The 14,632-nt window shown below is 50.1% G+C and overlaps 2 protein-coding genes across 2 annotated transcripts; one reads left to right on the forward strand and one right to left on the reverse strand.

Annotated features, from left to right (window-relative positions):
* Positions 1–9,806: 9,806 nt before the first annotated feature.
* BROUX77_007869 (uncharacterized protein) lies at positions 9,807–10,675 on the reverse strand (the record flags this gene model as incomplete). Its single annotated transcript, XM_073753010.1, has 3 exons — positions 9,807–10,294; positions 10,382–10,491; positions 10,569–10,675. 3 exons carry the CDS (start codon positions 10,673–10,675, stop codon positions 9,807–9,809), a joined length of 705 nt encoding a protein of 234 aa, XP_073602162.1.
* A 2,071-nt stretch (positions 10,676–12,746) lies between these two features.
* Positions 12,747–14,475, forward strand: BROUX77_007870 (uncharacterized protein; the record flags this gene model as incomplete). The annotated part of the gene is made up of 2 exons (XM_073753011.1): positions 12,747–12,774; positions 12,866–14,475. The coding sequence occupies 2 exons, from the start codon at positions 12,747–12,749 to the stop codon at positions 14,473–14,475; spliced, it is 1,638 nt and encodes a 545-aa protein (XP_073602163.1).
* Positions 14,476–14,632: the final 157 nt, after the last annotated feature.

A 14,632-nucleotide genomic window follows, 5' to 3' on the forward strand; every position in this document is an offset into this window, starting at 1 on the left:
AGAGACTAATCCAAACGTGAAAAAACGAGCTTCAGTTGTGTGGTGGTAGTGCCGCTAAGCCTCGTGGATGAAACTACAAGACCTGGCCCGATGGATTTGTCGCCTCATCTTGCAAGGTGCCACCAACACTTGCCATGCCCCTAGTCTTGCCGTTGGCTTTTCCTTGTGGCCTCCTTGACTTTGATCTGGCTGGGCTTTGGTGTATAGCCTAGATGCGTTCTGATGGCTCGACAGGCTCTACATGCACCTATTCTACTGGTACAAGCTTGCTTGGACATGCCCCCGGTAGGACTGCGGATGGCGGTTCATGATCCAGCCCCAAACCGCTTTTGTTGTGCGTGCTCCCGGCTAGCCATTCCACCTAAGCGCACTCGCGTCTGAACAAGTGCCTCCGAGAGCATGTTTGCTTTCGAGTTTTCAAAGGGTCTTTGTCAAGAAAATTCTTAAAACTATCGTCGGCCAAGCCAAGATGGCCACCAAAAAATAAAACCTCAGCTTAGCACACCAGGGCTCTCGGTACTCAAGGGCTTTGTTCTGGGCCTTGGCAATAAGTCCTGTAGACCGATATCCCTTTTGGTCTTCACAGAGCTGACCTCAAAGTCCCTCCGGCCAAAGCTTGAATCCTTAGCTCTATCACGGTGGTCCTCGTGTGCCCTCTCCTCTCCATCCCACCGGACTGGTTTGAGGGAACGCTGAAAGATGGTCCCATATGCCGGTCATTTTACCACGATTTTTTCATGCGCAGGGCCTAGAAGCGTCTGACAGGGCTATGCCTGCGACACAACCACACTGGCCTTTCCTATTTCGAGCATTGTTCTCCGAAGTTTGGGCGCTGCTTTCAAGGCCGAGCGTAGGACCTGCTATTATTCTTCTCCCTCCGTAGTCCTTTCTTTCAGTGTGCTTAGTTGCGAGGTGAGGCCTTTTTACAAAGACCAGACGATACACCTTGCAAGCACAAGAAAAGAGGCTGAAACTTTTACTACATGGCGGAACATGTCTGTTTGTACAAATAGGACCAGCTCGTTATGACCAAGAAAAAAAACGCCCCTAGGCTGGCCTAGAGCCCTGGCCCAGGGCGTCTGGAACTGGCTGTATGGATACAAGACGAAGCCCCTGTGGCATCAACTCTCTCCTTTCTTTGGTGGTGGGGGAGGGGGGGGAGGAAGAGTAACTCCAACTGAATAAGTCTACGGCCGAGTATGTCGACAAGCACAACATAAAGCTGAGCTGACCTTTAGTACCACCAGATTCTTCGCTTGTTGAAAGGCCACAGAAGAGACATGTTTGCCTATCTGTCTCTGAGCTCTGGCCTATCATGGCATGTAGAAAAGAAAACCCACAATAAGCTTAACATTTCAAGGCGCGCACAATGAGCCCGCCCGCGCCCGGGAGATCTGGGGAAGACCAAGGCCACAGCTTACGCTGTGGCCTTCTGTATACAAGTTCTTGTAACTATTACTGAATAACCAACTACGATAGCCACCTGTGAATCAACGTGTGTAATTATAACAAGTGCCATTATACACATGGAGTCGGATCCGACTTTAAGTTTGAGCGTACCTGCATAGGCTGTGGTGGTTGCACTTTAACACTTGAGGCAGTGTAAATGTATTACCGGCGAGGATACATTATCCTAAATGATTGGGAGAGGCACAGCACGATGCGGCACAAAGCAGGACAAGCCAGAGCGAGCAGGGGGCCAAGCGCTTTGTCTACTTGTACATGGGCAGAGATGAAAAGAGGCATAAAACGGCCGCGTGTGCAGGTACGGGCTGTGGGAAAGGTGCTCAATTTCGGGGATTGAGCAGACATACTTGCAAGTTTGCCGTGCTCTCGCTTGGTTAAAAAGGTTATCCGCGCAGTCGGTGTCATGATCTCACACGAGAGGTGTTCTTGGGTCCGACCCCCACTGCCAGTGCCAGCATCTTACAAGCACATCTGTGGTCTTATGTAAATCCCACCATCTTAGAAAGCCCACGGCTCCTGGCTATGGCTGGCCAGACTCACGAGACAAGACACGGAGGGAGGAAAAGAGGTGGCAAAGAGGAGAAGGCAAAGACCTTGACACAAAAGATACCAGACACCACCGGGGACAAATTTTCTCTGTGTGCTCGCCAGGCTCAAAGCTCAGGAGCTCAGACCAGCCAAAGCCACATGATGGCATGCAAACAAGCAGACAAGAAAGGAAAAGTAGCCCAAATTCTGCGCCAGGCCCCGGGTGTGTTTATCCAGGGCCCCCTCACCAGGCCGCTCGTGGTGGGTCAATGATGGGATGATATAGGCCTAAAGCTCGCTCGTGCACCTCGCACGCACACCACCAGCGGCAGCAGAGAGAAAGAGAGTGTGGACGTAGCTTCGTCCTATCCTTGAAAGACGGCCCAAGCAAGCAAACACGAGCCACTCGGGCTGCACAAGCCCACGGGGGGATGTTCTGGGTCCAGCTGCCAGACAACCACCTGCACATGCAGTCAGTCAGTCAGTCAGCGCACTGCTCAGGTGCAAGTAGCATCACATAACTCGCATCGCCATCCCATCCGCATCCATACCTGTCTGCCATGCCAACGACGCTCCACTTCGTCCCAGCTTCCCCTGCTAGGCCCACCCACCCACACACACACAAGGTTTGTTCGTGCTGGGCTGAAGGGCAGCGGGCCGCAAGACAAACCTCTGCCGCTCTGGCTATGTGCAAGCCTGATTTTTTTATCGTGAACATACATACATACACTAGTCACTTACTTGTTAGTTGCCTGATGTGGCAAGCAGTAAGATGCTAGCCACTGTACTAAGCCTACAAACAACGAGACTGACAGCATCGCGGTGGCAAAAGCGATGGAACACGGTAATGTTTCAGGGCGCGCTGGTGGCGCTTGAGAGTTGCTAGGAAAGCCAGTTATGCGGCGATGTTAGGGTTGCATACCCTGATTACTGCGTGTGATCTTCCCACCACACCAAAGTTGGCAGCAGAACAGATGCTGCGCTTCAAGAAAAAAAAAACCCCTTGGCCTTGTAGTCGAACATGCCATCCTGTCTCGGCATGTTTATACGGGAAAACATTTGTATGTCTACACTCGCCCGAGTAAAAAGAAAAAAAGGGGCACCCAGAGCCAGAGACAACGCGCATATCAGATGCACCCCTTCCTCTTCCTTTTGCGTGGCACCGACTCCACTCTCTGCGGCCCGTGACAACTGGCAGCAGCGCCTGCCAACCACGCTTCCTCCACGCTTCCTCCAGGACGCTCCACCTTGAGCCCGGGCCACCTCTTCCATTCCATCTTGGACATTCCACGGCTGTCGCCAATCCAACAAACACAACCCACTTCAACTTCGGGTCCAGCCAAGAGGCACAGCGATACAACGCAAGCCCCGCCACGAAAAAGAAGCCCATCACCGCCCAAAAGCTTCGACTACAGAGCTTCGGTGGGATTCCAGATCCGAGAAGGCGGATAGCATGCAGCTAAGTTGTCGTAGGCTCGATCGAGGTCCTTTTGTTGATTAATTCTTCCATGGCCCCGTTTTCCGTGGCTTCTTTTCTTTTCTCATTTTCCTGCCAGCATAGGCTGTCCTTGTCTTCCACAACAAGCAAGGGTCGCTTCCCAACTGTAGCCGGCCGCCATGGAAGCCATCGGGCGCTTGAGTTTTCTCCTACCCCTCTTCTGGCCACCATAGAGAAATAGGAGAGGTACACCAAAGACTGCCAGCAAGGTTGTGCGTGGAAATCAAAGTACGTTTGGCTTCTCGCAAGGCCAAAATCACCAAGGGACGGTCGGGGAAGACGCTGTCAAACAAGCATCATACCATAGAGCCAGTCGTCATCCTCGCTGGCTGTAGTGATGGAATATGCCTGGTCATCTGCTCTACTCTACAGGACCCTAGCCAAAACCACGACTGAGACTGTGACTGAGACCGAGACAACAAATCTGGTCAAGGATCAGCACTTGTCCTAACAAAGACGCAGGTCAGGTTTTTTTTTTCACTCGCTGTTCACATCTTGCTTTTTCTTTTTCTTTTTTTTTTTTTCGGTACTGATGCCACCACGCTTGATGCAACGGGGTCTTACTGCAGGCTTCGGGGTTTGCCATGCCTCCCTTGAGTTAGATGCAGTTTGTGCCGGAGACATGGCTCAATGCAGACAAGAACAAGCGACCTGCCTTGGTCTGTTCAAAAAAGGAGACCAATTTTTAGACAGCTACGCCTGCATAGATCTGTCCAGCGTCGCGCGTGGTGAGTATCCTGTCCGCTAAAAAACGGCCTGATATGAGACGCACTTGTACGGGATATTATCGTCTGTCCTTAGGGGGGATGCAAGGAAACAACTGCTGAGAACAAGGAGAGAATAAACCCACAATAAAATACCGACTGCTTCATCCATATCATGTCGTTGGTGAAGTGGTTGCTATGCTGGAGCACGTCCCACCAATGTTCATCTGACGTCTCGATAATAAAATAACGGGGACATAGGCCAACACATCGGACAAAGCCCCGGCAGTGCACAATGGCACTACATTGCCGTGGTGCCTAGAGATTGGGCTATATATAGCAGACACAATTCAAGATGTGTGCGTCAACATCATGCGACGCGTTGTATATATCGACCATCCAAGGACAATGCAGTCGTTATTACTAGGCAACAATATCGAGTTTTTGCATTCCCAGGCTTGGTCGTTGTTCTGTCCCTCTCTAGGCTAATGTCTTACTTCCAGGGCGCTATGTGGTCCGCGCAGCCACGTGTGAAGACAAGAAAGAAAAAGAAAACCATAGAGCATCTCGCCAAGAAACCTCATGACAGGACCTTTGGTCGTTTTTCCTTCCACACTAAGATGTAGAGAAGGAGTTAGAATGCTACGCACAAGAGAAAAGGTGTATTCACCCGTAAAGGAAGCCCCATAGGGGCAGAGAACAAAACGAGAATGGGTTCCGTCTAACCTTTTAGCTTGCCAAGATGGCTGGAGAAGAGACAACAAGACGACGTGGACAAGGACAAGGAGCGTGGCATGGGGGGTTACCATGGAGAAGGGAACAAGGCAAGGATGATGGGATGCCTCTGTCTCTGAGCGCTCTTCCCCGGTCAGAAGCAGATGACAAGTCAAGACGGCCTTGATCGAGCCGACAAGGCCAGCAGCGAGCAAGCGAGCGTATCCAGCAAGCATAAGGATACCAGGATTCACGTGGGTGGTGACGGAGAGATGTATGACCGGCCCAGCACATGAGGAAATCCTGGTAACAAGGAGTCAAAAAAAAACACCTCTTTGGTAACAAGAGCGCCAGCCAGCCTCTTTTTTTTGTTGAGGTTGTTCTCCGCAAGCTCGTGAGCCTGGGCGCTAAGGGAGGAATAATGGGTGGGCAGACGGAGAGATACTATGCATCTGCTATCCATGTGAGAGTTATACCACCAGTCCAGACCCTCACAATTTACATGTATCAGTGACATATCAATTACAAAATACAAGTAGTTAGTAGGTAGAATCGACTATAATTTCTGCGAACACAAGTAGTTGGTCATTTGCTCGGGACAACATATCCCCATCACACTGCTACCCAGGCTGACAGCATAAGCACCCCTTGAGAATACCAAGCCTGGCTCTGGATCTGCGCAAGAGCTTCTAGAAATCAATTAGAATTCAGGGCAGGTTAACATGTAATCTTATACACTGCATGTAGGAACATAGCCGCCAAGGACAACCGCGTGTACATTTTATTCTCTTTCTTGGTACACTCTCCTCCTGCTGCTGCTTGTCCTTGTTCACGTGGGCTTATGACGAAGATGCGGACGGTGTGCATTGATCAAAGCCGTTCTCGCGAGATTGATACCACCAAGGAGCCGGCATGCCAAGTTACTCCGATGTACAAGTACAAGCATACTCGAGTACACATGCATTCACTTGTTTATATAGTTACTTGTGCTGGGCATTATTACATTATCAATTACCTATGCACATGCATAGATTCAGGTAAAATGCAATTTCTTCGGGAAGAGGTCTTATTCGTTCTGTCCACTGTGCCTTGTACATCTCGCAGTTTCGGCAACGGCCAGCGGGCGTCGGAAAAAGGAACAGAACAAAAGAAATGGAAATGGAGAAATTTGGAGAGAGTGAGACGAGAAGATGGAAACTTGGAGAGAAGAAGGCATTCCTCATGTCAGGCCAGATTATGCGTCCCTCCTCCCTCTCTTAATCTGCCTCGAAGCAAGGGCAACAAAGCTTAAGGCAACTTGACGAAAGAGAAGACCCGGATTTGGGGTTGAGGAAAAAAAAGAGCTGTATAATCACGACAAGAAACACCAAAAGCAATCACGCAACGCCCATTTGGACTCGGGAAACTTGGACTCGAGTCGTAGCTGCATTGCAACCAAAGCAGTTGCCAAAAATCTTTACAAGCCTGGTGCAAAATCATTACATAGCAGAGCAACCCAGGTAATGAGTACATAGCTACATAATGGTAAAAGTGGGGACTTATCTTCTTCCATCCCTTGGGCCATGTGGCTTTCCTTTCGCTTGTTGGAATTTCCGGAGAGGCCAAGGCACAGGAAAGCCAAGCCAGGCCAGGCCAGCCCAATTCAGGGTCCTCTTCTCTTAGCTCTCTTTTAGCTCTTGAAAAAAGCACGTGGAGTGCCAGTGAAGCGTTGTCAGGAACAAAAGGATGAAAATGCGCAGAGGACTCAGAGAGAGCAGGTGGATGCTTTGGCGCCTACTCCTATTCTATGGTTCCTGAAAGCATCAACCATGGTTTACGGTCTTATTCGCCACTATACACCAGCTGGTATCGGAGAGCACCGACTTGAGATAAATGTCCCCATCGCGACCCGTACCGGTAGCCGCAACTTTGGCTCTAGTCTGCCTAATAATTCACCTGGGCCGAGCCTAGCTCGCTATACACACCAGGCACAGCCAAGCCCAGCTGATATTTATACACAAGTAGGATTGGAAAAAGTCAGCTCTGTGGGTGTTACCCCCCCCCCCCCCCTCTCTCTCTCAACTGATCGGCTCTGCCATTGCCAAAAGTGAGAACCAGGCGCAAGTCTAGAACATCCAGACAACCTGCGAAAGTAAGCCAAGTGTATAAGTGTATGACCAGACCCCCGGCGTCGATCACTCAAACTGTCGTCTGTCGTCTCCATTGTGCGACCCCTCATCACTGCCTTCTTCCTCTTGGTCGGCCCAGGCTCTTGTCGCGGCGCCCATCTCTTTTCTCACGGGCTGTGTCTTCCCCCCACCCCTTGCCTTGAGATGGGATTTTGGCTTCGCTTTAACCCGGGTTTACACGCTAAACGTAAAAATGTTCAAAAGATCTCTACATGACAAGAGAAAGTGCAGAGAAGGGAAGGCCGAACCCACAAGGCAGTGGCAGGGAACAAGGGACCACACGCTTTTGACGACATGACAGATAGGTGGGTTGGGCTAGGGTTACTGACTACCCTTTTGCCAGCCGTTACGATTGTTGCGATGAGAAATCATTCTTTGATTGAAAACAGGGATTGTTTTTTCTAGTTGTGCAAGGGGGTATTTCTTAAATCGTGTGCTTACTGGACTGCAAGTATGGAATAACTAGGGTTATCTACTTGTCCATGGTGTTTGCACTTATCAGGGTAACTCAATGAATAAGCCGCTGTATGCGTGACCTTGAGAGATGTGACTGATTCGGAAAATGCATTGGCATAAACGGACGATGTGGCTTGTTTGCTTCGTCTAGCAGTTTTTCATGTACACATCTGACACAAAATGCTTGTTTACTAGTTGGTGTTGTATGGTGCCTCGTAGTACCGATCAAGATATCATCCAGTGCTTGCTGAGCGTACGCAAAATTTCCAAGGTAAGAAAAAGAGCCTTTCTCTCTATTCATCGTCTATCGTCAGGCTTTAGGGAGCAGTGAAAAAGAAGGGATAGATCAATAAACAAAAAGACTTAGAGATCCTATTAGACGGCACACCCAGAGTCTTGTGTGCCCTGAAGTCGCTCGGGAGTTTCAAGGGAGAGCTAGCCAAGTGACCGAGTGGTAATGGTCGTCGGCGGAGGCGAAACGCATCAAGAGGCATCGTGTATGTACTACTCGTCTGTTGCCAGAAGATTGACTGCACGAGATAGAAGGGTGTTAAATGCGAGAGCTGATCGTAATAGAAGAGTGCTACCGAGTAATAGCATCCACCATGACGACGGCTATACGGCCACGCCCTTTTTTGAAACGCATCAAACTCAACCGTCGTTCCCTCATTGACCTCAATGCCCACGCTCCATCGTGTATTCATTACTCTCGTTTGCTCCTGACGTTCTTGGATGCTTGTGATATCTGTTCCTGATATCTTGTGGCAAGCTTGTCTCTGTTGCTCTACGCCGAATCTGTTATCTTCAACAGCTCAGCCACCACCGGTAACGCGTCTCCGGGACAAAGCCTTTGTAGCAGTATCCGAAAGGGTAGATTAAAACAAAGGAGTGAAAGTAGGAACCTTGAGCTGAAGCCAAGTATGCCGCTTTGGTTTCTACACTGAATGCAAGTACAGAAAAGCAGCACAGGACATTTCAGCCAGAACCCTAATGGTATCACGAGAGAAAACCATACAATAACCCTACCTTAGACATGATGTGTGAAGTACGCCCAAGTTACACGAGACGAGTGAGGTAGTACAATGCGCCTGTCGCTATGTTTGTCTCATCTTGAGCCAAATCTCTAGCATTTTTTTTCTTGGCTAGTAACAAGCTACATGTCTCTGATACCCCGGATCACGAGCTATGCAGCTGAAGTTTCTGTACCTGTGGCTCTCGTACAAAGGCTACGAGCTGCTGCAACCTGCCTTTGAACTACGCACAACAGTCTCGTTTTTTTGTCTCCGTCGGCTTGTGACTGGAGGAAAAAAAAAACAGATACCCCTGAAAGCGATTCGGGCCAAATTCGCTGGGTGGTTGTGACGTGCCAAATGCAGGTACCGAGAACGGAAATAGGTCGCTGGGCAGCTTCGGCTCGGAACACAGGTAAGCGTGTGCAATGCTGTAGGAACAGATGCAGGTGCTGAGTGCGCACGAAGCAGTCGCACTGGCTTGTGGTATAGCAAAATTATGAGATCTTATTTTAGACATATCAGCCTGTGTTAGCACTTTCGCAGTTCGTCAGTTGTGTCATTGGCTTCGCGTCGATTGATGATGGGCACCATTTCATTGTTGTTTATACGAATCAGTCTATATACATGGCCTGATCTAGGGAACTCTTTCGGCTCTGAAAGTCGCATCATTCCAGCTGGTGTAAGTAGAAAGAATGGTGATGAGCTTTACTAGTACCTAGATATTGGCGCATCGTGTATATAGGGATGGATAAAGTACCCTATAGGGAAGAAGGTACCCTAACTAGACACCAATCTAGTTAAAGTCTAAGGCACCCCTTGAAGAGCCCCTATAACCTTAAGAACCACCCGGTTGATCAGTGACCACATTCAACGTAACCCCCACAGTAAGCCCACAATAAGGTGACCAATATTCTAGGTTCATATATTTAACTTAGAAGAGGCGGATCACACCGGCCTACTCTTTTTTGTCCTGATAAAAGTAGCCCTTCACAGTTAGTTCCTGGCAAAGGGGGATGCTACGACTCGGGCAATGTGAGCATCTGGCCGAGGGGCTTATGGCGGGGTATCCGAAAGGTAACAGCTCCATGACATTGGCAAAAAGGATCGATCAAGAGACGTGAAGTGTATATTCAATGCTAAAGGACAGGGATATGAAGCGGGATGGCTTGTATAGGCCTCTTGAGATGGTATGGATTGCTCTATGTACGCCATTCAAGTATTTGTGACTCGGGCAAACTTTGGGAAGTACCAGCCCAATTTAAGGCTTCCATAGGTTGGCAAACTCCAGAGTGACAACACCACCCTCACTCTTGACAACCTTGACGGATGACAAATCCTCAACAATCCAGTCTGGGTCTGCTGCTGCCACCTGCTCAATGGTATGGCTCGTCACAAGACCGACAACTTTACACCCGGCTGCCTTACCAGATTTGATACCAGCCGGCGAGTCCTCAAGAACCAGAACCTGCTTGTTAGCGCTGAACAGTGCTAGCTTCTCGCGACCCATCAGATAGCACTGAGGATCGGGCTTTCCATTGTCAACAGATTCGGCCGTCACCAGGACCTTGGGCTGGGGAAGGTTCAACTTTTTGGTCCAGCCACTGACAAGAGGCTCTGTTCCAGATGTCACAATGGCCCAGGGAGCCTCCTCCTTGATGAGGGAGTTGATAAGCGCACGGGCACCCGGGATTTCCACGGCGCCGTCACCCCACTTCTCGGGGATGCGGCCCTCAACTCCACGCACATCTGTAGAAATACAGGTTAGTATATGCGACTTTTTCTTCATCTCACAAAACTAATGTTCGCTCTCTTCGGTATTTTAGAGAATCTTACAACCCCATGTGGCAAGCTCAGGCTTCAGAATCTTGAACATGTCGTAGCTACGACGGCCATGTGAAGTCTGGAGAATAACCTCGGCAGAGATACCAATTTCTTCGCCAATCCTACACAACAGCGTGTTAGAGGTTACAAAGACAAAGAAACACCTCAGAAAGAAGGAAGATAAAAGAAAGCAACCTACATGTTCCAATGACTCACAATTGCTTCGGTCGAGTCAATAATTGTTCCATCCATATCAAACAAAAAACCATCGAAGGTGGCCTCGGCCGATTCCGTAGTGTAAGGCATGGTGTGAAGAGAAGTAAAGAAGGAACGAAAAGACTGTCGGTAGACGTGAAAAGAGAGAACGAGAGGATGGTTTAAGAGGCAAGGCTGAAGAAAAAAATATTGTCAAGCAACAGAACTATCGAGGTGGTCGGCACTTGCTATATACGCATTCAGTCTCATGTGATCGTGGCGGCTGAGTAAAGGAACCAACTTTGCGGCCCCTCTGAGGCAGCGTGTAGACATCACCAGCGGAGGAACTGCTTTGGGATTATTAGCCGTAGACGGCCCGTGTCAAGAAATATATTGACGGGAGACTTTGACTAGTTCACGGGCTGAAGACGGACCTACCGCTTTGAGATAATGACCGAAACCCCCCCCCCCCTCTAACAACCGCACTTCCGCTGCTTGCACTGGCGGCAAAGAGTACATTGATTGTTGCAATGATCACGCTAGTGATACCTGTACCTGTATCTCATATCTATATGTAGAACTGCCTTCAAGCGACAAGTTTTTTTTGGGATCTTACATTTGCCTTTAGCTGCTGACTCACGCGGTCAGCTAATAGTTCCGTTGCAAGACCCGTGAACCTAGGATCCCGCTGCGCTCGCTCAGGGGGTGTTATTCCAAAGAAGGAAGGTCCGTCTTTCAACCCTGGGAACAAGCCTCCGCCACAGCGGAGCGGGCATTTATCGTTTCCGCCGTTGGCTTAGGACGCCGTCGGGACCTTGTGGCTCCACTTTTCTGCCGAGCTCGTTCCGTTGAATGTGGCACTCGTGTCACGCCCCACTTTTTGTTAGTTTCAAGTTTACTTTGAGTTGTGGTGCTCGTCACTAACGTGAGCCAATCACCAACACGAGCCAATTTCATTGAATTTCAAGCTATTCGCAAATATGTTAATTACCACATACTGCAAGAATATGAATGAACTTGAAAAACGGTTGCAGAAGGCTATTGAATATACGGAAGAATATCCAGACGCTAAAATCATTCAGGTCGCCCCCAATCTTAAAGTATCTCGTAGTACATGGCAACGACAAATTCAAGGAATTGGACCACCGCTTCATGAAGAGACATGACTATTGGAAAAGATAAACTCTGCATCGCAAAGAGGAAGATAGCTCAGATTCTCAGTCTGCTTGAGAATCGAGAGTTGGTTGCAGTAATTGGGGCTATTTCTTTCAGCGGCAAATTGACCCCAGCTTTCCTCATCTTCTCAGGAACTCAACACATGTCAATTTGGTATCTCACGTCATAGCTTGAAGGAGATACTGTGATAGCTCTCTCGCAGTTGGGATATTCAAGATGAGCTTTCCCTAGCTTGGATTGAACACTTTAATCAACACACACGGTCTATTGGGATCTATTGTCTTCTTGTCCTTCATGACCACGGATCTCATCATACGGTTGAATTCACTAAATGTTGCGAGAGCCACCGCATTATATCTTTTCCATTGCCTTCACACCCCACACATATTCTTCAGCCTTTTGATGTCGTGGGGTTTTAGCCATACAAGCACTATCATGAAAAGGCTCTTGATGTGATGGTTCGAGACGGCCTAATCAATATCACGGGGCTAGAATTCCTAAGCTGAATTCAAGAAGTGAAGCCAAGCTTTCAAAAGGAAGACCATTGAGTCAGCCTTTCGAAAGACTGGTATTTCACCTCTTCGCTCACATGCAATTCTGTAAACTGTGGTTTCACAAGCTCATATTCAAACACCCTCCCCTGAGCCTGATTGACAAGATAATACCTCTGGCTTTGAGACTATAGAAACTACTTGTGGTGGTGAAGGGAAACTTGAAACCAAAAAGCGTGATGAGTCAGCAGAAATAGTAGTTATCGTTATCGTTATCGATACTGCCGTATCAAAAGGCGGTAAGTATAAAGTGGGTCAGTGGATAGCGGCAGAAAAAAAATGTTTTGGTGGGATGCAATTCTCTGGAAGGCTTCAAGACAAAGGTTATCGATTGTATAACGATAGTGATTATCTCTTTTACTGTCTGGTTCTTCTATTGAAAGACCGCCGTTGGAGAGGATTGACCGACCAACTCAACATCAAATCTATCAAATCTCTACACATACAGATACACGATGGCCGGCAACATCAACAAGCCTAAGAGTAAGTCTTGCTCAACTGTCCTTGTGAACACCACGAACAGGCCTTCTCTCCATCCAGAAACCTAGCTAACCACTTGTGTACCTCCCAACAGAGCCCACGTCCAAGCGGTCGACCACTCGACTGCGGGCAAACATCAAGAAGGCTTCGAGCTCGAAACAGCGCAAAGACCGCAAGCTTGCCAAGAAGAACCCGCAATGGAAGTCGAAGCTGAAGAAGGACCCTGGTATTCCCAACCTGTTTCCCTACAAGGAGAAGATTCTGCAAGAGATTGAAGAGACCCGCATCCAGAAGGCAAATGAGCTACAGCGCCGCAAGGAGGAGGCTAGAGCCGCACGGGCTGGCGATGTTAAGGGCGCCAAGACTGGAGACGACGATGAGATGGAAGAGGACGACGAGTTTGACGAGACCGCCATGGACGGGGACGACGATGACATGAATGACGAAGGCGGTGACGATTCGAACCCCATGGCTGCCTTGCTGGCCTCAGCTCGCCGCGCTGCCGAGGACTACGAGCGCCAACTGGCTGCTAGCGAAGACGACATGTCTGACGAGGAGGGCTCTGACATGGAGATTGGCACCGACCAGGCCGCCTCGCGCCGCGCCCACGACAAGGTCTTCAAAGATGTGGTTGAGCAAGCCGACGTCGTTCTGTATGTCCTGGATGCGCGTGACCCCGAGGGCACGCGGTCGCGTGATGTCGAACGCAGCGTCATGGCTGCTGCCAACGGTGGCAAGCGCCTGATTCTCATTCTCAACAAGGTCGATTTGGTACCGCCCAAGGTGCTGCGCGACTGGTTGGCTCACCTGCGCCGCTTCTTCCCTACGCTGCCGCTGCGCGCAAGCATCCCTGCGCCCAACGCCCACACTTTCACTCACAAGGACATGACTGTGCAGAGCACTAGCGCTGCGCTGTTCCGTGCCCTCAAGGCCTACGCCTCCAGCCGTCAGCTGAAGCGCGCCGTGTCTGTCGGTGTTATCGGCTACCCCAACGTCGGCAAGTCGTCTGTCATTAACGCTCTGCTGGCTCGCATGGGCGGCAAGGCTGGTCTTAAGACTCGCGCATGCCCTGCTGGCGCCGAGGCTGGCGTGACCACCGCTATTCGTCAGGTCAAGATCGACAGCAAGCTGACACTCCTTGATTCTCCCGGTATCATTTTCCCTTCCACCGGCCGCTCAACATCGACTGCCGGCAGCCTCGTGTCCATGGCTGCTGCTACCCAGGCCCATGCCCAGCTTGTGCTCCTCAACGCTATCCCGCCCAAGCAGATTGATGACCCGGTGCCTGCCGTCACTTTGTTGCTGCAAAAGTTGTCAGAACAGTCCGCCCTGTTCGAAAAGCTGCTCGACGTGTACGACATCCCCCCGCTGGTTGGCTCCGGCGGTGATCTCACCACCGACTTCCTCGTGCAGGTGGCGCGTAAGCGCGGTCGCCTGGGTCGCGGTGGTATCCCGAACCTAAACTCTGCGGCCATGACCGTGGTGACTGACTGGAGAGACGGCCGCATCCAGGGCTGGACCGAGGCGCCCGTGCTCGCTGTTGAGGGTATCACTGAGGTGTCTTCATCAGCCGGAAAGAGTGCCGATGAGCCCGCTGCTGACCAGAAGCAGATCGTTACGGAGTGGGCGGCCGAGTTCAAGCTGGATGGGCTGTGGGGAGATGACTCCGCTCCTGTCCAGGCTGCTGATGCCATGCAGGAGTAGAGCGGGCGAGCCAAGTGAAGTTGGTGGAGGAAATGCGCGAGTTGGCTGGTGGCCTGAGAGTATATGAAAGCTGAAGAAGACTATCTTTGACATGGTTGCACATGCCAAAGAGGAAAAGCATCGGCGTCTGGGCGTCCTTGATTCTGTTCTGTTTGTG

This window comes from Berkeleyomyces rouxiae (assembly GCF_048999995.1).
Source record: "Berkeleyomyces rouxiae strain 22BRR77 chromosome Unknown BrBRR77_ptg000012l, whole genome shotgun sequence".
Lineage (NCBI taxonomy): Eukaryota > Fungi > Ascomycota > Sordariomycetes > Microascales > Ceratocystidaceae > Berkeleyomyces > Berkeleyomyces rouxiae.